The sequence below is a fragment of the Ranitomeya variabilis genome, chromosome 5 (genome assembly GCF_051348905.1).
Source record: "Ranitomeya variabilis isolate aRanVar5 chromosome 5, aRanVar5.hap1, whole genome shotgun sequence".
Lineage (NCBI taxonomy): Eukaryota > Metazoa > Chordata > Amphibia > Anura > Dendrobatidae > Ranitomeya > Ranitomeya variabilis.
This window is the reverse complement of record NC_135236.1, coordinates 300,524,571-300,545,840: the sequence shown is the minus strand read 5'-3', so window position 1 is coordinate 300,545,840 and position 21,270 is coordinate 300,524,571. Positions and strand designations below refer to the sequence as shown.

At 42.0% G+C, this 21,270-nt stretch overlaps 1 protein-coding gene across 3 annotated transcripts in view; it reads left to right on the top strand.

The window, feature by feature from the left end:
- LOC143775860 (protein kinase C theta type-like) overlaps nt 1-21,270 on the top strand; it is a 228,005-nt gene that overhangs the window by 97,225 nt on the left and 109,510 nt on the right. For 2 of the 3 annotated variants that reach the window (XM_077264488.1, XM_077264489.1), the window contains 2 exons: nt 881-1,009; nt 8,100-8,299. In XM_077264488.1, coding sequence (XP_077120603.1) covers nt 889-1,009; nt 8,100-8,299 — 321 coding nt within the window. In that variant the 5' untranslated portion in view covers nt 881-888. Of the gene's footprint in view, nt 1-847; nt 1,010-8,099; nt 8,300-21,270 lie in introns of those variants that run through there. The other variant, XM_077264490.1, reaches the window with a different exon arrangement.

The window sequence follows — 21,270 nt, the reverse complement described above, 5'->3', positions numbered from 1 at the left end:
GCTATGCGATTTTTTATCGCATAGCACTCGTCCGTATTACGGTCTAGTGTGACCCCGGCCTAAGGGACCTTTTTGGACGCTTAGGAAGCCTTTGCAGGTGTTTTTTGTTAATCATTCTAATTTACTGAGATAATGACTTTTGGATTTCCATCAGTTTGTAAGCCATAATCATCAACATTAACAGAAATAAACACTCGAAATAGATCACTCTGTTTGTAATGATTCTATATAATATATGAGTCTCTTTTTTTGTATTGAAGAACTGAAATAGATTAACTGTTTGATGATATTCAAATTATGTGAGAAGCACCTGTATATGTATATATACTGTATATACAGTATATATATATATATACATACAGTATATATATATATATATATACATATACATATATATATATAGTATAACAACATAAAACCATAAAACCAAACATTTAAAAACTGCTGTTTGCTTGACACAGAAGCTAGGTTTAAACAATAGCTAATTTTCAGACAATAGATTTGTTTCATTATATTACAATAGTGAGTCAGTCACGGTTAGTGACACATTGACATAGACTCCTGACTTTCCTGCTAGCGCTTGCCATGTTTCTGTAACCCATGCCTTACACTCACTGTAGTTATATTCGTGTCTTGTAGTGTTGGAAATTGATAACAGCAGGTGCTGCTGACATTTGTGAGTTGCCAGACAAATCTGGAAAGACAGAGCTGAAGTTAGTGCAGATGACACATTTGCCAACACATAGACCACGGTATCGCTTCCTGCTCTACAGATCATACATTTACTACAAATGCTCATTTTGGGTTCTTCCTGACAGATAAGCAGCTGAAGGAAAGGACATGACATTCTAAACAACTTTCGTGTCTCACTGTTATGCAGGAAAAGCCATGTCTCCGTTTCTACGAATAAGTCTGTCCAATTTTGAAGTTGGGCCATACACACCACCGAATGGGGATGCCACGCAGAGACCCTATTGTGCTGTAATAGTGAAAGAAGCTGTGGAGACAGGTATGTGTCTGCCTATGTGTTCTTATACTTATTCTGCTAAACAGGCCAGAAGGTCTTAACAGACTCATTAACTTGTGTAATAAGTCCTTGAAGAACATTTACAAAATATGTTGCATCTGCATAATAAGAAGAAGAATTATAATAAAAATTGAATAATTTATTAGACATTTATTTTATGGTTAACTATTGCTAGATACCAAATCAGATTTGTAAATTGTGATCAATGTTCTTTAATTAATTCAAACTGACATTAAAGTAGTTCTTCAGTGAAAACAAGTGATCACCTACCCATGAGATATGTGATCAGTTATTAATCAGCCAATGGGATCAGAAGAATGGGAAACATTTATCCTTTAGAATGTAATGGCCATCGCTCCATTTATTCTTTATCAGGGTGCCACAAAAAGGCAAGCACATAACTCGGCAGACCCATAGGGAATGAATGGTGTGGCAGTCAACTATGCCCATTTTAAGGTGAATAAAAGTACCAGTGTAGGTCATAAAGGTTGGACCCCCACAGATCAATTAGTTAATACCTATCCCACATCTGAAGCTTTCATGTGCAGGTATATTTGGTTTAATATGGATGGATGGTTTTCACCGGAGAACCCATTTAAACAGATTTTGTCCCTAGGTTTTTGCTACCTCATCTAAGAACTGCATTATGTAGGGGCAGAGACCCTGATTCCAGCAATGTGTCACATATTAGGTGTTATAGTTTTGGTGAAATCACTATTTACTTGATGCAGATCTACTAATTCTCTGAAAGTACAGCTATGTATAAGCCCAAGCACAACACTGACTGACAGAAATCTGTATACTATGTATAGGCAGTAAGAAATCAGTCAATGTGGGGATATGCATAGCTCATGAATATGGAGAACTACGTGGTAGCAGGTTTACTAGTTTTCTAGTGATAATCTCCTGCTGAGGAAACAGTGATTTTAACAAGACTACAGTAAGCAGCCTATTAGGTGACACACCGCTGGAATCAGGTTCTCTGTCTCTACATATTGCTGCTCTTATATTAGGTAGAAAAAACCTGGTGACAAATTCCCATTAACTTCTTTTTGTCCTTTCAATATCTGAAGCTTTCATGTGCTGGTATGTTTGGTTCAAATGGAAATTTGTAGATCCTGTTGACCCATCTAGTTATTGTAGTTTATTAAATGGTTAGCTATTTATTCATTGTTTTTTATTATCTTCAGTTGAACCTGTCATGTAACTATGGTTCATGCATAAAAATAATTTTTACATTTTGCATACAGTTAAACACCCATAGCATCTCCATTTTCCGGGATCTTGGGCTGGACGAGGGCCTATTTTTTCTACGTTGAGCTGACGGTTTTATTGATACCATTTTGGGGTAGATTCAATGGTTTGATCATCTGTTATTGCATATTATTGACCAAAAAAACTTAATTTTGGCATATTGATTTTTTTTCTCGCTATGCTGTTTACCAATTGGATTAATTATTTTAATATTTTGATAGCTCGGGTGTTTGTAAAAGCAGCAATACCAATCATGTGTATTTTTTTTATTGTATGATTTTAAATGGGTCAACTGGGGAGTGATTTGAACTTTTATTTTTTTTATATTTTTAAAAACATTTTTTTCTACTTTTCAAATGCTTCAATAGTTTCCCTAGGAGACTTGAAACTGCTATCTTGTGATTGCTTGTGCTACACATAGCAGGGCTACAGTGCTTTGCCCGACTCTTCCCACTTGCCGTGTAGTGGTGGCAAGTAGGGTTCATGTCTGCAGGGTTGATGTCTCCTTTGTATTGTAAGGTGACATCAAGCCCACGGCTTAGTAATGGAGAGGCGTCTATAAGACACATATCCATTACTAATCCTATTGCTAAACTTTGAGCTCTGACATTTTCTCACGGTCCTAAAACACCCTGAAATGACTTCTGCATTCTCTGCCTCGGCTTTTATACAGGCTATGCTATACCATGTGATCTGATAGCTGCAAGCCATTTTGGTGATGCCTGTGTGCTCACGCCTGAGGTCATAACAGCCTTTTGCGACTGAAGTAATCTTGTACAATGTGTGAAAAGTCAGCTTGCAGTGTTATGGCAATTTGCACAAATTGAATCATAGTTTGTTCAAATTCGCTGGGACCTGCAAATTTCATAAATTGCAACTCAAATTCAATTTTTATCAAATTGACTCACACATCTAATTGCTTTTCTAGAAACCAGGGTTGTTTAATCTTTTGCCATCTGTGGGCCACATTGGAAGAAGAGGGGTTGTCAGGGGCCGCACAAAGACTTTTGTCATGTGACCATGATGTCAATAAAGGTCCTTCTGTCCTGCACTGATTAAGTAGAACTGGCATTATCAGTGCAGTTTCTGCTTTTTTAAGATAGGCGGCCTAGCAATTAACCATTGCACTACATCTGATGCTGTGTAGGGTCTCGCAAGCGGTTGAGGGCCATTGGAAACTAAATAGCCCCCCTCACTCCCAACACAGGCTCGCCTGTGCCCACCTCCAGTAAGTCAGTCTGACACTTAGCGTGGAATGTGGCTATCCTGCCAAGGAGTTAGGTCACTGACAAGGGATGAGGGGGCCTGTTATCTATTTGTGGCATCACCTGAAAAGGTGGTTTTGCCTTTTTCATGCTCCCAACATCCAGGTAGGTTACAAATTATGGAGCCTCTTTTCTGACTCCTGCCTATTTCAGCTTACTTCCACTGCGCTTTCACCTTCTTGAATTCTTTCTTTCATTTTCAGTTATTTTTCTTTCTTGATGCTTCATACTCCACTTCCTCCATATTGCTCTCCTCCTGTTTCTTCCCCTGATTCCTTGCCCCATTGTATGGACTAACAGAATGCAACAATTAATCGTTTGCTCCACATCTCTTCTCACTGCCATCAAGGACAGGGGAGGACATACCATTAGTGCAACCTGTACAGGGGCTCGAGAGGTAAGGGGGCCCACCTCCACCTCCATAGCAGGTGGAATTGTAAATTCTGATGAGCTATTAGACAGTAAGGCAAGTGGGCCCATATACTATCCTTGCACAGGGGTCCTCTTCTGTCTGTGTTCACTCCAGGTCTATAAGTTCCTGTCGGATCTCCTAACTCCTCTCACCAGGATTCAATTCAAGCCTGTGGACTGAGAGTAGCACTAATAATGTGTTGCAATGGAAGGTTAAAATATTATTGAGAATCGCTGCCTCGCAAAGTCACTATGACCATATGTAAAGACTGATGATGTCAGTGCTACTCTCTGCACTTGGAAGATGACACACACTGCAAGCTGCATTCTGCTTCATTCACACAAATTGCAAAATGTAGTCACATGTAGCATTTTAAGTAACCTCACAGTTTTGTGTTGGGCTGCATTCATAGCCATCCTGGTCGTACAGTACATGGTCTGCAGGCCGCAGGATGGACACCCCTACTTTATACTATTATACTCCTGGGTGTTATTCGAGATATCTTCAGCATTTTTATTACATAAGACAATAAATACCAATGAAAAGCCCCATCCACTTAACAAATATCTACTTATGAAGAATAGAAGAAAAAAATTGCTTGAACTTGCTTAAAGCGCCTCTCTGATTTTAATTTTTATTCAATAATAATGTAGAGCAAGCGGTTTGGATAATTATTCAAATATACAGTACAGACCAAAAGTTTGGACACACCTTCTCATTTAAAGATTTTTCTGTATTTTCATAACTATGAAAATTGTAAATTCACACTGAAGGCATCAAAACTATGAATTAACACATGTGGAATTATATACTTAACAAAAAAATGTGAAACAACTGAAAATATGTCTTATATTCTAGGTTCTTCAAAGTAGCCACCTTTTGCTTTGATGACTGCTTTGCACACTCTTGGCATTCTCTTGATGAGCTTCAAGAGGTAGTCACCGGAAATGGTTTTCACTTCACAGCTCAGATTAGAGACCAGGTCAATGCCACACAGAGTTCTAGCAGCAGACACATCTCTACAACAACTGTTCAGAGGAGACTTTGTGCAGCAGGCCTTCATGGTAAAATAGCTGCTAGGAAACCACTACTAAGGACAGGCAACAAGCAGAAGAGACTTGTTTGGATAAAGAACACAAGGAATGGACATTAGATCAGTGGAAATCTGTGCTTTGGTCTGATAAGTCCAAATTCGAGATCTTTGGTTCCAACCACCATGTCTTTGTGCAACGCAGAAAAGGTGAACGGATGGACTCTACATGCCTGGTTCCCACCGTGAAGCATGGAGGAGGTGGTGTGATGGTGTGGGGATGCTTTGCTGGTGACACTGTTGGGGATTTATTCAAAATTGAAGGCATGCTGAACCAGCATGGCTACCACAGCATCTTGCAGCGGCATGCTATTTCATCCAGTTTGCGTTTAGTTGGACCATCATTTATTTTTAAACAGGACAATGACCCCAAACACACCTCCAGGCTGTGTAAGGGCTCTTTGACCAATAAGGAGAGTGATGGGGTGCTACGCCAGATGACCTGGCCTCCACAGTCACCAGACCTGAACCCAATCGAGATGGTTTGGGGTGAGCTGGACCGCAGAGTGAAGGCAAAAGGGCCAACAAGTGCTAAGCATCTCTGGGAACTCCTTCAAGATTGTTGGAAGACCATTCCTGGTGACTACACCTTGAAGCTCATCAAGAGAATGCCAAGAGTGTGCAAAGCAGTCATCAAAGCAAAAGGTGACTACTTTAAAGAACCTAGAATATAAGACCTATTTTCAGTTGGTTCACTCTTTTTTGTTAAGTATATAATTCCACATGTGTTAATTCATAGTTCTGATGCCTTCAGTGTGAATTTACAATTTTCATAGTCATGAAAATCCAGAAAAATCTTTAAATGAGAAGGTGTGTCCAAACTTTTGGTCTGTACTGTACCTTATAAATGAAATCCGAAAAAAACCCTTCTAGAAGATGTCATCCTAAGCTGTTTCTGAAGCAAATCCGTATTCAGTTCCACAGATATTGAATACAGCTTTCTAAGGGTGATGCCTGAGCCTGCACAATGCGCGCGCGCTCCTGGTGGGAACTGATGCCCTGTATAATAATAATAATTTTATGTCCACAGCGCCAACATATTCCGCAGCACTTTACTCTATTTATTATCACTTTATTCCGTATATCGCTGCCAACAAGTTACCTCAGTCTTCGGCACAGTGCTCCCGATCTGTCAGCTGTTTGGCGTTGGCACATAATACAGTGGGGGGAAAAAGTATTTAGTCAGCCACCAATTGTGCAAGCTCTCCCCCTTAAAAAGATGAGAGAGGCCTGTAATTGACATCATAGGTAGACCACCACCATGAGAATCAAAATGAGAAAACAAGTCACCTTGTCTGATCTATGTTGCCACAATATTAATCATGAATCCGATAGTATAATGTCATTTTCTATTAAAGAAAAATTTACAATCAATCAACATTTAAACTGTAATACTGAATTCGTTATTTATATGATAGAGTGTCAATGTGGCAAGCAATATGTCAGGAGAACTACTCAGCCACTCCAGCTGAGATTGAATTCTCACAGGCATAACATCAAAAAAGGTTTCCTCTTACATGGTTTATCGAAAAATATTTAGAATTGAGAGTCCTCAGTGGTTGATACCTTTTAATGGCTAACTGAAAAGATGGTAACAAATTGCAAGCTTTCGAGACTACATACGTCTCTTCATCAGGCAAAGACTAAAACAAATTCTGAAGAATCACATATTTATGCACAACATAGTATAGAAAAAAAAGGGGAAAAAAACCATGGATAAGCCAGGTGACATGAAGCAGAATTACCATGGGTGATAAACAGTTATGTCCATAAATATTGGGCCAATTCTTAGATAAGGATTGTTTTATTGTCCTGTGATTAGGGTCTCTGTTGTGATGACCCCACATGGTCTGATGGGCAAGTTCCTTAGTTCAGAATTTGTTTTAGTCTTTGCCTGATGAAGAGACGTATGTAGTCTCGAAAGCTTGCAATTTGTTACCATCTTTTCAGTTAGCCATTAAAAGGTATCAACCACTGAGGACTCTCAATTCTAAATATTTTTCTATCTACTGGCTAACATGGTACCAAGATATATTTCTTTCCTGTATGGTTTATCGAGACATTGTACCATTGTGCATAACAAGAACTTTAATAAATTAAAAATTAGTCCTATTGAGCATATTCCGGAAAATACTCCTAATAGGGTACAAGTACTTAATAAAAGGACATTGTTTGTCAGGTGGTTCCTTTGGTGCCGGATTTTGAATTTTGAACCTACTTATACAGCAACCATCACTGTTTTTTAATATGTATGTGGTATTTCCTGAGGAAGAAGTCACATATATAGACCTCGAAACGCGTTGAATAAAACTAACATTCCTTTTCATCAATACGTCCGGATTTCCATTTGTTCAGCAGCGTGGACAATATTCACAAAAATGGTTCCTGATATGGTCAATCTTTTGACCCGTGGATCTGCGGCAGCTGACGTTTATATGCCCTATCAAAGGGGCACCAGGTGAGCAGTTTTCTGAATAAAAGATTCAGAAATTGTCGGATAAGACCCTATGTGTGCTTCTTCTCTCTATAGTTTTTTTGTTGTATACTGTATGTACACATACTAGTCAGTTTTGTGAGTAAGAATTTCTGTTTCTTTATAGAACTGGCCTTCTTAAAACATTTTTCCTTCACAGACAAGCTATGTGACTTGGACTGTCATTTTTGTGCTGCCCCAGTTTTAGATTTAAAAGGAGGAATGCATGTCTTTCAGTTTCAGAGAGATATCATGGGGCCATTTCCGTCACTGACCAATATGTTTCTGGGCCTCGACTTTTCACATTTCTTTTTCACACACATCTAGCAGCATATAATGAAACAGCACACAACAATCTCTTTGCAACACAATTTCTTTATGCATTGATATTGCAGTTATTGGTAAAAGGTAAGTGGTTTTGTTGTGTATGGTAAACTGACATTGTCGCTCCTTAATTTGCATTTTGGCCAGGCATAATGTACTATTCTAACCTTGATTCTTATCTTGTCACTCTTTCCAGTATTATATATTCTTTGTAATTGCAGATGCTGCTACATTAACATTTCTTTTCTCTGCAGAAAATGGGAAGATTTTTGTACAGAAGAAGCCAACTATGTTTCCACCTTGGGAGAGCACATTTGATGCTCACATTAACAAAGGAAGAGTTATGCATATAATTGTGGAAGGAAGGACGGCAGGGGAGGTATCAGAGACCACGATTGAACTGTTTTCTTTAGCTGAACGATGCAAAAAAAATAATGGCAAGATGGAGATATGGGTAAGACTCATTACAATTTCTTATTAAAGGTGTTCTCCACTACTGGACAACCTCTACGGTTGTCTTGACTGTGCATCTTACAGTAATAAAAGCTGAATGCCCTCCTTTCAAACCAGCGTCGTTCCTCTGATGTTGACGATGTGTCCACTGGAGGTCAAGTGGCTACTACAGCCAGTCAGCAGATACTGAGAGACACAGTGTCAAGATTGGAGGAACGATGCCAGATCAGAACGTAAATATGTAGGGTTTTTTATTTTAGGGTGCTTAGTTGAGCTATCCTTTGCAAACATGCCTAGAATTAGGCATTTAGGACCTGAGAATTACGTCACGGCTTGTGATTGGTCGCGTCGCGGTCACATGGGCGGCACGCGACCAATCAGAAGCCGTGATGTCACGGAAGGCACTAAACGCGCGCATTTTAAGCAAAGAAGGCTGCCAGTTCCCTCGGTAAGGTGCAGGCTGCGTCGGAGAGGTGAGTATATCAATATTTTTTATTTTAATTCTTTATTTTACACATTAATATGGATCCCAGGGCCTGAAGGAGAGTTTCCTCTCCTTCAGACCCTGGGAACCATCAGGGATACCTTCCAATACTTGAGTCCCATTGACTTGTATTGGTATCGGGTATCGGTATCGGATCAGATCCGATACTTTGCCGGTATCGGCCGATACTTTCCGGTACCGATACTTTCAAGTATCGGACGGTATCGCTCAACACTAGTGATAACGTGCAGGTCCTGCAAATGAGTGTAATGCGGGGGAGATATAGAGAAAGATCGCTGTGATGTGAATAGGAGAATATGTAGTGATATGACAAAAAGATATATATAGTGTGATGAAATATGTGTGACATAAGTTAAAAAAAAAAAATTATATAGGAAGATGAGGTAAGTATGATAATACATAATGGGGTGAATGATCAAACTAAATGTGTGGGGTGAAAATAGGTAAGGTGTGAACATAATGGGACTTATATCAGGGCATAAAACAGAGAAACCTGCATTACATCAGATATGCCAATGTTGAGTAAAGTTAAGTGTATATTCATAGTGAGATGAATTAATGTGAGATATAAAATAAAAGAAAAGTTATGTATACACAAATATATAAATATGAAAGGATGACATATGAAGAGACTGGAACAAATAATAACAACAAGCATAATTAGATAATAATCACACATTTTATTCAATGATGTGCATCAATAATTAATGTCACAAGTGTGGGGGGAAGGAATGAAAAAAAATATATATAGGCGAATTTTATATATATATATATATATATATATATATATATATATATGTACACATATATAGATATATAATATAATATAATATAATAGTAAGTACAAAAGGGGGGATTTTTAGGGAATATAACAATTAAATAATATGTGATTTGTAGCAAGGAAAAATATATAGTGGAAATGAAAATGTGAGAACAAATCCTTATATATTATTTCTAAACACTCTTTTTCGGTGATGACCTTGTATCTCCGTTCATACTGCACCCACACACACAAATGATACACCATTTGAAAAGTAAACTTGCCCCTTTCGGCAAGAAAATAGCCAAACAAACCAAACATCCACGATGTGATCACAAAATGCAGTTTAAACATTAATTTTTATAAACCTGCAGTAAGGAAAAATGACCTGCAGGTGGCACTACACTACCCCAAAGCACACTACCACAAAGCTGCTTACAGATATCACAAACAAATCCTAGCATTTGCCTTGGGGGCTTCCAGCTTGCCAATCTCCTTGCCCAGCCGATTTCAGGCACATTGGAGGATTGCAAACTTCACTGCAGGTTAGTCAGTTATGCATACACATTTGTAAACATGCATACACATTTGTAAACATGCACTGCCTATTCAATTGCACACTTGATCCATTTATACTCCACCGACACACAAATGATACACCATTTCAAAGGTCAAATAAACTGCAGGTGGCATTTGTCTTGGGGTCTTTCCAGCTTGCCGAAGTGCTTGCCCAGCTATTTCTGGCAAATTTGAGGATTGCACACTTCACTGCAGGTTAGTCACATATGAAACATATTTGCAAACATGCACTGCTTTTTCGGTGATTACTTCGCTCCACACACACAAATAATACACCATTTGAAATGAAAACTTTCCCCCTTCAGCAAGAAAATACACAAACAAACCAGACATTCACTATTTGATCAATAAATACAGTTTAAACATTCATTTTCAGAAACCTGCAGAAAAAAACAATAACCTGCAAGTGGCACCAGAACCTCAAGTTGCTCTGTTTATACTCCACTGACGCACACAAATGATACACCATTTCAAAGGTCAAATTACCTGCAGGTGGCATTTGCCTTGGGGTCTTTCCAGCTTGCCGAAGTTCTTGCCCAGCCTATTTCAGGCACATTTGAGGGTTGCACACTTCACTGCAGGTGAGTCACATACAGTACAGACCAAAAGTTTTGAAACACCTTCTCATTTAAAGATTTTTCTGTATTTTCATGACTATGAAAATTGTAAATTCAGACTGAAGGCATAAAAACTATGAATTAACACATGTGGAATTATATACTTAACAAAAAAGTGTGAAACAACTGAAAATATGTCTTATATTCTAGGTTGTTCAAAGTAGCCACCCTTTGCTTTGATGACTGCTGTGAAGAAACCAGATTGTATCTTAATTTCCCAGACAACTATGTTTTGCAAAGCAAAAGAACTGGCTTTTTATCTGTATATTGGCTTGTGAATTTAAGTGTTTATGTCTGGTGGGTCAAGAAGACAGACTTGCCATCTGATATACTATCTAACATACTGTGTAAGTCTGTAATAGTGACTGTACATAGAGTGTGTTAAGCTTTGTTTATTGATGTGTGCTGATACGCTAATAGTGATACTTGATCCCATCCCCATTGTTTACCTTATCTTGATGTTGGACTGAAGGACCCTGGGTAATTCTAAAAATAGCTTACATGCCTTGGGTATAAAAAGACTCAGAGATTACATCATGGGAGACTGAAGTAGCACAGAGCTACCAGCCGGACATTCTGCAAACCACCCAACAGACAAGAGAAAGGACTGCAGCCAATTCATCATGGCACCATCACGAGGGACACTGATCTATGATTCTATAGGAAACAACCTAGGGGTTTTCGGCTCCGGTTGGAAGGACACAGATCTGATCCAGTGACCATCTCTGAACCATGGATATGTTTAGAGAAAGCCAGGTTTTGGACCCGCTGGTCGCCTGTTTCCATGGAGATGGTCAGATAAGCCAGGTGGTGACTCTCGTGTCAACTGGCTTTGAACCTTGTATGGACTTAATGGACAGTTCTTGGTCATCTCCCTACGCTTGTCATTACCTCTTCTCTGTGTGTGTATCACAGGTGGAATAGCAACCCTGGGAGCTCTGACATCATGTCAACTGGCTTTTGACCTTGTACGGACTCTATGGACTGTTCTATCATCTTCCTACACTTGTCGATATCTCTTCTCTGTGTGTATATCACAGGTAGAACCCTGGGAGCTCTGATATAACATCTACCATTATCTCGGCGAGTCAGCGAAAGGGTGAGGGCCTGTAATGTGCACCATCTTGGGGTAATTGCTGAGATTGTTCTGTTTGCAATTGCGTGTTGTGGTTTAATAAAGTACTGCACCACTGTTTTACCTGAACCCTGTGTTGTCTGTGTAGTCTATTGCCCACCGGGAGATAGAGTGGGTGTTCAGTGGTATGAGCCCTGGTCCATGCAGTCTTGCTAAAGACAGCCGGGCCAGCGGATGAGAGCACCCACTGACCCCGTTTCTCCACAATTGGTGGCAGCAGTGGGACACTATTCAGCCCGGCGGAACCAGGTGAGCTGCAGGGGACTGGTGTTCTCACACACCATCCAGGGCTCCATAACAAGGGAGGTACACAGACAGACCCAGCAGACCATTGATGAGGCATGCAGAGCAGGTTTCGGATGCCACTATATCCAACCCCACCAAATTGGCCTTGGGAAGCAGACCAGAGTGGCTATATGACCTCAACAAGAAACGGAAACTACAGGAGATGTTCCAGCTTCAACGGATTGAATAGAATTTAATGCAGGAGCTACGGAATGTGGAGGAAGCCATGCGTGGACCCAATGGATACCAGTTGTTACTCTTCAATTACATATAGAGTTTATTTTCATAAGGAGCATATGGAATATGCTCTAAGGATACTGGATGATCGGAAGCCTATCAGGTCTGGTTAATTAAGATGGGGGAGCAATGTGAAGAAACCAGATTGTATCTTAATTTCCCAGACAGCCATGTTTTGCAAACCAAAAGAACTGGCTTTTTATCTGTATATTGGCTTGTGAATTTAAGTGTTTATGTCTGGTTGGTCAAAAAAACAGACTTGCCAACTGATATACTATCTAACATACTGTGTAAGTCTGTAATAGTGACTGTACATAGGGTGTGTTAAGCTTTGTTTATTGATGTGTGCCGATACGCTAATAGTGATACTTGATCCCATCACCATTGTTTACCTTATCTTGATGTTGGACTGAAGGACCCTGGGTAATTCTAAAAATAGCTTACATGCCTTGGGTATAAAAAGACTCAGAGATCACATCATGGGAGACTGAAGTAACACAGAGCTACCAGCCGGACATTCTGCAAAAGACCCAACAGACAAGAGAATAGACTGCAGCCAATTCATCATGGCACCATCACGAGGGACACTGATCTATGATTCTATAGGAACCAACCTAGGGGTTTTCGGCTTCGGTTGGAAGGACACAGATCTGAACCAGTGACCATCTCTGAACCATGGATATGTTTGGAGAAAGCCAGGTTTTGGACCCGCTCGTCGCCTGGTTCCATGGAGATGGTCGGATAAGCCAGGTGGTGACTCTCGTGTCAACTGGCTTTGGACCTTGTATGGACTCTATGGACAGTTTTTGGTCATCTCCCTGTGCTTGTCATTACCTCTTCTCTGTGTGTGTACCACAGGTGGAATAGCGACCCTGGGAGCTCTGACATCATGTCAACTGGCTTTTGACCTTGTACGGACTCTATAGACTATTCTGTCATCTTCCTACGCTTGTCGATATCTCTTCTCTGTGTGTATATCACAGGTTGAATAGCGACCCTGGGAGCTCTGATATAACATCTACCATTATCTCGGCTAGTCAGCGGAAGGGTGAGGCCCTGTAATGTGCACCATCTTGGGGTAATTGCTGAGATTGTTCTGTTTGCTATTGCGTGTTGTGGTTCAATAAAGTACTGCCACACTGTTTTACCTTAACCCTGTGTTGTCTGTGTAGTGTATTGCCCACCGGGAGATAGTGGTATGAGCTCTAGTACATGCCGTCTTGCTAAAGACGGCAGGGCCAGCGGACGAGAGCACCCACTGACCCTGTTTCTCCACAACTGCTTGCACACTCTTGGCATTCTCTTGATGAGCTTCAAGAAGTAGTCACTGGAAATGGTTTTCACTTCACAGGTGTGCCCTGTCAGATTTAATAAGTGGGATTTCTTGCCTTATAAATGGGGTTGAGACCATCAGTTATGTTGAGCAGAAGTCTGGTGGATACACAGCTGATAGTCCTACTGAATAGACTGTTAGAATTTGTATTATGGCAAGAAAAAAGCAGCTAATTAAGAAAAACAAGTGGCCATCATTACTTTAAGAAATGAAGGTCAGTCATTCCAAAAAATTGGGAAAGCTTTGAAAGTGACCCCAAGTGCAGTTGCAAAATCCATCAAGCGCTCCAAAGAAACTGGCTCACATGAGGACCACCCCAGGAAAGGAAGGCCAAGAGTCACCTCTGCTTCTGAGGATAAGTTTATCTGAGTCACCAGCCTCAGAAATCGCAGGTTAACAGCGGCTCAGATTAGAGACCAGGTCAATGCCACACAGAGTTCTAGCAGCAGACACATCTCTACAACAACTGTTAAGAGGAGATTTTGTGCAGCAGGCCTTCATAGTAAAATAGCTGCTAAGAAACAACTGCTAAGGACAGGCAACAAGCAGAAGAGACTTGTTTGGGCTTAAGAACACAAGGAATGGACTTTTGACCAGTGGAAATCTGTGCTTTGGTCTGATAAGTCCAAATTTGAGATCTTTGGTTCCAACCACCGTGTTTTTGTGCGACGCAGAAAAGGTGAACGGATGGACTCTACATGCCTGGTACCCACCGTGAAGCATGGAGGAGGAGGTGTGATGGTGTGGTGGTGCTTTGCTGGTGACACTGTTGGGAATCTCTTCAAAATTGAAGGCATACTGAACCAGCATGGCTTACACAGCATCTTGCAGCGGCATCCGGTTTGCCTTTAGTTGGACCATCATTTATTTTTCAACAGGACAATGACCCCAAACACACCTCCAGGCTGTGTAAGGGCTATTTGACCAAGAAGGAGAGTGATGGGTGCTACGCCAGGTGACCTGGCCTCCACAGTCACCAGACCTGAACTCAATCGAGATGGTTTGGGGTGAGCTGGACCGCAGTGTGAAGGCAAAAGGGCCAACAAGTGCTAAGCATCTCTGGGAACTCCTTCAAGATTGTTAGAAGACTATTTCTGGTGACTACCTCTTGAAGCTCATCAAGAGAATGCCAAGAGTGTGCAAAGCAGTCATCAAAGCAAAAGGTGGCTACTTTGAAGAACCTAGAATATAAGACATATTTTCAGTTGTTTCACACTTTTTTGTTAAGCATATAATTCCACACGTGTTAATTCATAGTTTTGATGCCTTCAGTGTGAATTTACAATTTTCGTAGTCAATAAAATACAGAAAAATCTTTAGATGAGAAGGTGTGTCCAAACTTTTGGTCTGTACTGTATGCAAACACATTTGTAAACATGCACTGTCTTTTCAGTAATTACTTCACCCCACACACACAAATGGTGAGTCACATATTCAAACACATTTGCAAACATGCACTGCTTTTTCGGTGATTACTTCGCCCCACACACACAAATAATACACCATTTGAAAGGTAAACTTGCCCCCTTTAGCAGGAAAAGACACAAACAAACCTCACATTCACGATTTGATCAATAAATACAGTTTAAACATTCATTTTCAGAAACCTGCAGAAAAAAACAAAAACCTGCAGGTGGCACCAGAACTTCAAGTTGCTCCGTTTATACTCCACCGACACACACAAATGATAAACCATTTCAAATGTCAAATTACCGGCAGGTGGTATTTGCCTTGGGGTCTTTCCAGCTTGCCGAAGTGCTTGCTGTCATGATCTCAATGGCAAGAGAACATAGCATAAGCATATATAGGAACTAGCTCTTGGAAGATGGGAACTGAGCTGACCATGAACTAAACCTAACGCACAACTAGCAGTGGCCGGGTAGCATGCCTACGTTGATTCTAGATGCCCAGCACCAGCCGGAGGACTAAATAAAGCTAGCAGAGGAAAATATTAGTCCTAGCTCACCTCTAGAGAAATACCCCGAAAGGAGACAGAGGCCCCCCACATGTATTGGCGGTGAGTTGAGATGAAATAACAAACGTAGTATGAAAATAGGTTTAGCAAATTTGAGGTCCACTTACTACATAGCAGAAGACAGAAAGGACACTTTCATGGTCAGCTGAAAACCCTATCAAAAACACCATCCAGAAATTACTTTAAAACTCTGGCATTAACTCATAACACCAGAGTGGCAATTCCTGTTCACAAGAGCTTTCCAGACACAGTAACGAAACTACAGCTGTGAACTGGAACAAAAATGCAAAAACAAACATGGACAAGAGTCCAACTTATCTAGTAGTTGTCTAGGAGCAGGAACAAGCACAGAGAGGCTTCTGATAACATTGTTGACCGGCAAGCAACTAACAGAGCAGCAAGGTTATATAGCGACTCCCACATCTTGATGGGAACAGGTGAACAGAGAAGATGAAGACACCAGTTCAATTCCACCAGTAGCCACCGGGGGAGCCCAGAATCCAAATTCACAACAGTACCCCCCCCTCAAGGAGGGGGCACCGAACCCTCACCAGAACCACCAGGGCGATCAGGATGGGCCCTATGAAAGGCACGAACCAGATCGGAGGCATGAACATCAGATGCATTCACCCAAGAATTATCCTCCTGGCCGTATCCCTTCCACTTGACCAGATACTGGAGTCTCCGTCTGGAAACACGAGAGTCTAAGATTTTCTCCACAACGTACTCCAACTCACCCTCAACCAACACCGGAGCAGGAGGCTCAACGGAAGGCACAACCGGTACCTCATACCTGCGCAATAATGACCGATGAAAAACGTTATGAATAGAAAAGGATGCAGGGAGGTCCAAACGGAAGGAAACAGGGTTAAGAATCTCCAATATCTTATACGGGCCGATAAACCGAGGCTTAAACTTAGGAGAAGAGACCCTCATAGGGACAAAACGAGAAGACAACCACACCAAATCCCCAACAGAAAGCCGAGGACCAACACGACGGTGGCGGTTGGCAAAAAGCTGAGTCTTCTCCTGGGACAACCTCAAATTGTCCACCACCTGCCCCCAGATCTGATGCAATCTCTCCACCACCGCATCCACTCCAGGACAATCCGAAGATTCCACCTGACCAGAGGAAAATCAAGGATGAAACCCCGAATTACAGAAAAACGGGGACACCAAAGTGGCAGAGCTGGCCCGATTATTGAGAGCGAACTCCGCCAATGGCAAAAAAGCAACCCAATCATCCTGGTCAGCAGACACAAAACACCTCAGATATGTCTCCAGGGTCTGATTAATCCGCTCGGTCTGGCCATTCGTCTGAGGATGGAAAGCGGACGAAAAAGATAAATCTATGCCCATCCTAGCACAGAATGCCCGCCAAAATCTAGACACGAATTGGGTCCCTCTGTCAGAAACGATATTCTCAGGAATACCATGCAAACGAACAACATTTTGAAAAAACAGAGGAACCAACTCGGAAGAAGAAGGTAACTTGGACAGAGGAACCAAATGGACCATCTTAGAAAAACGGTCACACACCACCCAGATGACAGACATCTTCTGAGAAACAGGCAGATCTGAAATAAAATCCATCGAGATGTGCGTCCAAGGCCTCTTAGGAATAGGCAAGGGCAACAATAATCCACTAGCCCGAGAACAACAAGGCTTGGCCCGAGCACAAACGTCACAAGACTGCACAAAGCCTCGCACATCTCGTGACAGGGAAGGCCACCAGAAGGACCTTGCCACCAAATCCCTGGTACCAAAAATGCCAGGATGACCTGCCAACGCAGAAGAATGAACCTCAGAGATGACTCTACTGGTCCAATCATCAGGAACAAACAGTTTATCAGGTGGGCAACGATCAGGTCTATCCGCCTGAAACTCCTGCAAGGCCCGCCGCAGGTCTGGAGAAACGGCTGACAATACCACTCCATCCTTAAGGATACCTGTGGGCTCAGAGTTACCAGGCGAGTCAGGCTCAAAACTCCTAGAAAGGGCATCCGCCTTAACATTCTTAGAACCCGGTAGGTATGACACCACAAAATTAAACCGAGAGAAAAATAATGACCAGCGCGCCTGTCTAGGATTCAGGCGCCTGGCGGTCTCAAGATAAATCAAATTTTTGTGGTCAGTCAATACCACCACCTGATGTCTGGCCCCCTCAAGCCAATGGCGCCACTCCTCAAAAGCCCACTTCATGGCCAAAAGCTCCCGATTCCCAACATCATAATTCCGCTCAGCGGGCGAAAATTTACGGGAAAAGAAGGCACAAGGCCTCATCACGGAGCAGTCAGAACTTTTCTGCGACAACACTGCCCCAGCTCCGATCTCAGAAGCGTCGACCTCAACCTGAAAAGGTAGAGCAACATCAGGCTGACGCAACACAGGGGCAGAGGAAAAACGGCACTTAAGCTCCCGAAAGGCCTCCACAGCATCAGGGGACCAATCAGCAACATCAGCACCCTTCTTAGTCAAATCGGTCAATGGCTTAGCAATATCCGAAAAACCGGCAATAAATCGACGATAAAAGTTAGCAAAGCCCAAAAATTTCTGAAGACTCTTAAGAGAAGAGGGCTGCGTCCAATCACAAATAGCTTGAACCTTGACAGGATCCATTTCAATGGAAGAGGGGGAAAAAATATATCCCAAAAAGGAAATACTCTGTACCCCAAAAACACACTTAGAACCCTTCACACACAAAGAATTAGACCGCAAAACCTGAAAAACCCTCCTGACTTGCTGGACATGAGAGTCCCAGTCATCCGAAAAAATCAGAATATCATCCAGATACACAATCATAAATTTATCCAAATAATCGCGAAAAATATCATGCATAAAGGACTGGAAAACTGACGGAGCATTTGAAAGACCAAAAGGCATCACTAAATACTCAAAGTGGCCCTCGGGCGTATTAAATGCGGTTTTCCACTCATCCCCCTGCCTGATTCGCACCAAATTATACGCCCCACGAAGGTCAATCTTAGAGAACCACTTGGCCCCCTTTATGCGAGCAAACAAATCAGTCAGCAACGGCAATGGGTATTGATATTTAACAGTGATTTTATTCAAAAGCCGATAATCAATACATGGTCTCAAAGAGCCGTCTTTTTTTGACACAAAGAAAAAACCGGCTCCTAAGGGAGATGACGATGGACGAATATGTCCCTTTTCCAAGGACTCCTTTATATATTCTCGCATAGCAGCATGTTCAGGCACAGACAGATTAAATAAACGACCCTTTGGGTATTTACTACCCGGGATTAAATCTATGGCACAATCGCACTCTCGGTGCGGAGGTAACGAACCAAGCTTGGATTCTTCAAAGACGTCACGATAGTCAGACAGGAACTCAGGAATTTCAGAGGGAATGGATGATGAAATGGAAACCACAGGTACATCCCCATGAGCCCCCTTACATCCCCAGCTCAACACAGACATAGCTCTCCAGTCGAGGACTGGGTTGTGAGATTGCAGCCAAGGCAATCCTAGCACCAAATCATCATGTAGATTATACAGCACCAGAAAGCGAATAATCTCCTGGTGATCCGGATTAATACGCATAGTTACTTGTGTCCAGTATTGTGGTTTATTATTAGTCAATGGGGTGGAGTCAATCCCCTTCAGAGGAATAGGAGTCTCCAAAGGCTCTAAATCATACCCACAGCGTTTGGCAAAGGACCAATCCATAAGACTCAAAGCGGCGCCAGAGTCGACATAGGCGTCCGTGGTAATAGATGACAAAGAGCAAATCAGGGTCACAGATAGAATAAATTTAGACGGTAAGGTGCAAATGGAAACAGATTTACCAAGCTTTTTAGTGCGCTTAGAGCATGCTGATATAACATGAGTAGAATCACCACAATAGAAACACAACCCATTTTTCCGTCTAAAATTCTGCCGCTCGCTTCGGGACAGAATTCTATCACACTGCATACTCTCTGGCGACTTCTCAGTGGACACCGCCAGATGGTGCACTGGTTTGCGCTCCCGCAAACGCCTATCGATCTGAATAGCCATTGTCATGGACTCATTCAGACCCGCAGGCACAGGGAACCCCACCATAACATCCTTAATGGCATCAGAGAGACCCTCTCTGAAAGTCGCCGCCAGGGCGCACTCATTCCACTGAGTAAGCACAGACCATTTACGGAATCCTTGGCAGTAAATTTCCGCTTCATCTTGCCCCTGAGATAGGGACATCAAAGTTTTTTCTGCCTGAAGCTCCAAATGAGGTTCGTCATAAAGCAACCCCAAGGCCAGAAAAAACGCATCCACATTGAGCAACGCAGGATCCCCTGGTGTCAATGAAAAAGCCCAGTCCTGAGGGTCGCCCCGGAGCAAGGAAATCACAATCCTGACCTGCTGTGCAGGGTCTCCGGCAGAGCGAGATTTCAGGGACAAAAATAATTTACAATTATTTCGAAAATTCTGAAACCCGGATCTGTTCCCCGAGAAAAATTCCGGCAAAGGAATTCTCGGCTCAGATACAGGTGCATGACAAACAAAATCCTGCAAATTCTGCACCTTCGTGGCGAGATTATTCAAACCTGCAGTTACACTCTGAAGATCCATTACAAACAGGTGGACACAGAGCCATTCAAGGGTTAAGAGGAGGTAAGAAGCAGCTAGACAGCAATTAAGGGCTAGGCAGCAAAACTCTGAGGGGGGAAAAAAAAAAAAAAAAAATTTCCCTTCAACACTTCTTTTTCTCCTGCTTCAGCCCAAACAATTAACACTTTGATGGCCGGTCAAACTGTCATGATCTCAATGGCAAGAGAACATAGCATAAGCATATATAGGAACTAGCTCTTGGAAGATGGGAACTGAGCTGACCATGAACTAAACCTAACGCACAACTAGCAGTGGCCGGGTAGCATGCCTACGTTGATTCTAGATGCCCAGCACCAGCCGGAGGACTAAATAAAGCTAGCAGAGGAAAATATTAGTCCTAGCTCACCTCTAGAGAAATACCCCGAAAGGAGACAGAGGCCCCCCACATGTATTGGCGGTGAGTTGAGATGAAATAACAAACGTAGTATGAAAATAGGTTTAGCAAATTTGAGGTCCACTTACTACATAGCAGAAGACAGAAAGGACACTTTCATGGTCAGCTGAAAACCCTATCAAAAACACCATCCAGAAATTACTTTAAAACTCTGGCATTAACTCATAACACCAGAGTGGCAATTCCTGTTCACAAGAGCTTTCCAGACACAGTAACGAAACTACAGCTGTGAACTGGAACAAAAATGCAAAAACAAACATGGACAAGAGTCCAACTTATCTAGTAGTTGTCTAGGAGCAGGAACAAGCACAGAGAGGCTTCTGATAACATTGTTGACCGGCAAGCAACTAACAGAGCAGCAAGGTTATATAGCGACTCCCACATCTTGATGGGAACAGGTGAACAGAGAAGATGAAGACACCAGTTCAATTCCACCAGTAGCCACCGGGGGAGCCCAGAATCCAAATTCACAACAGCTTGCCCAGCCTATTTCAGGCAAATTTGAGGATTGCACAATTCACTGCAGGTGAGTCACATA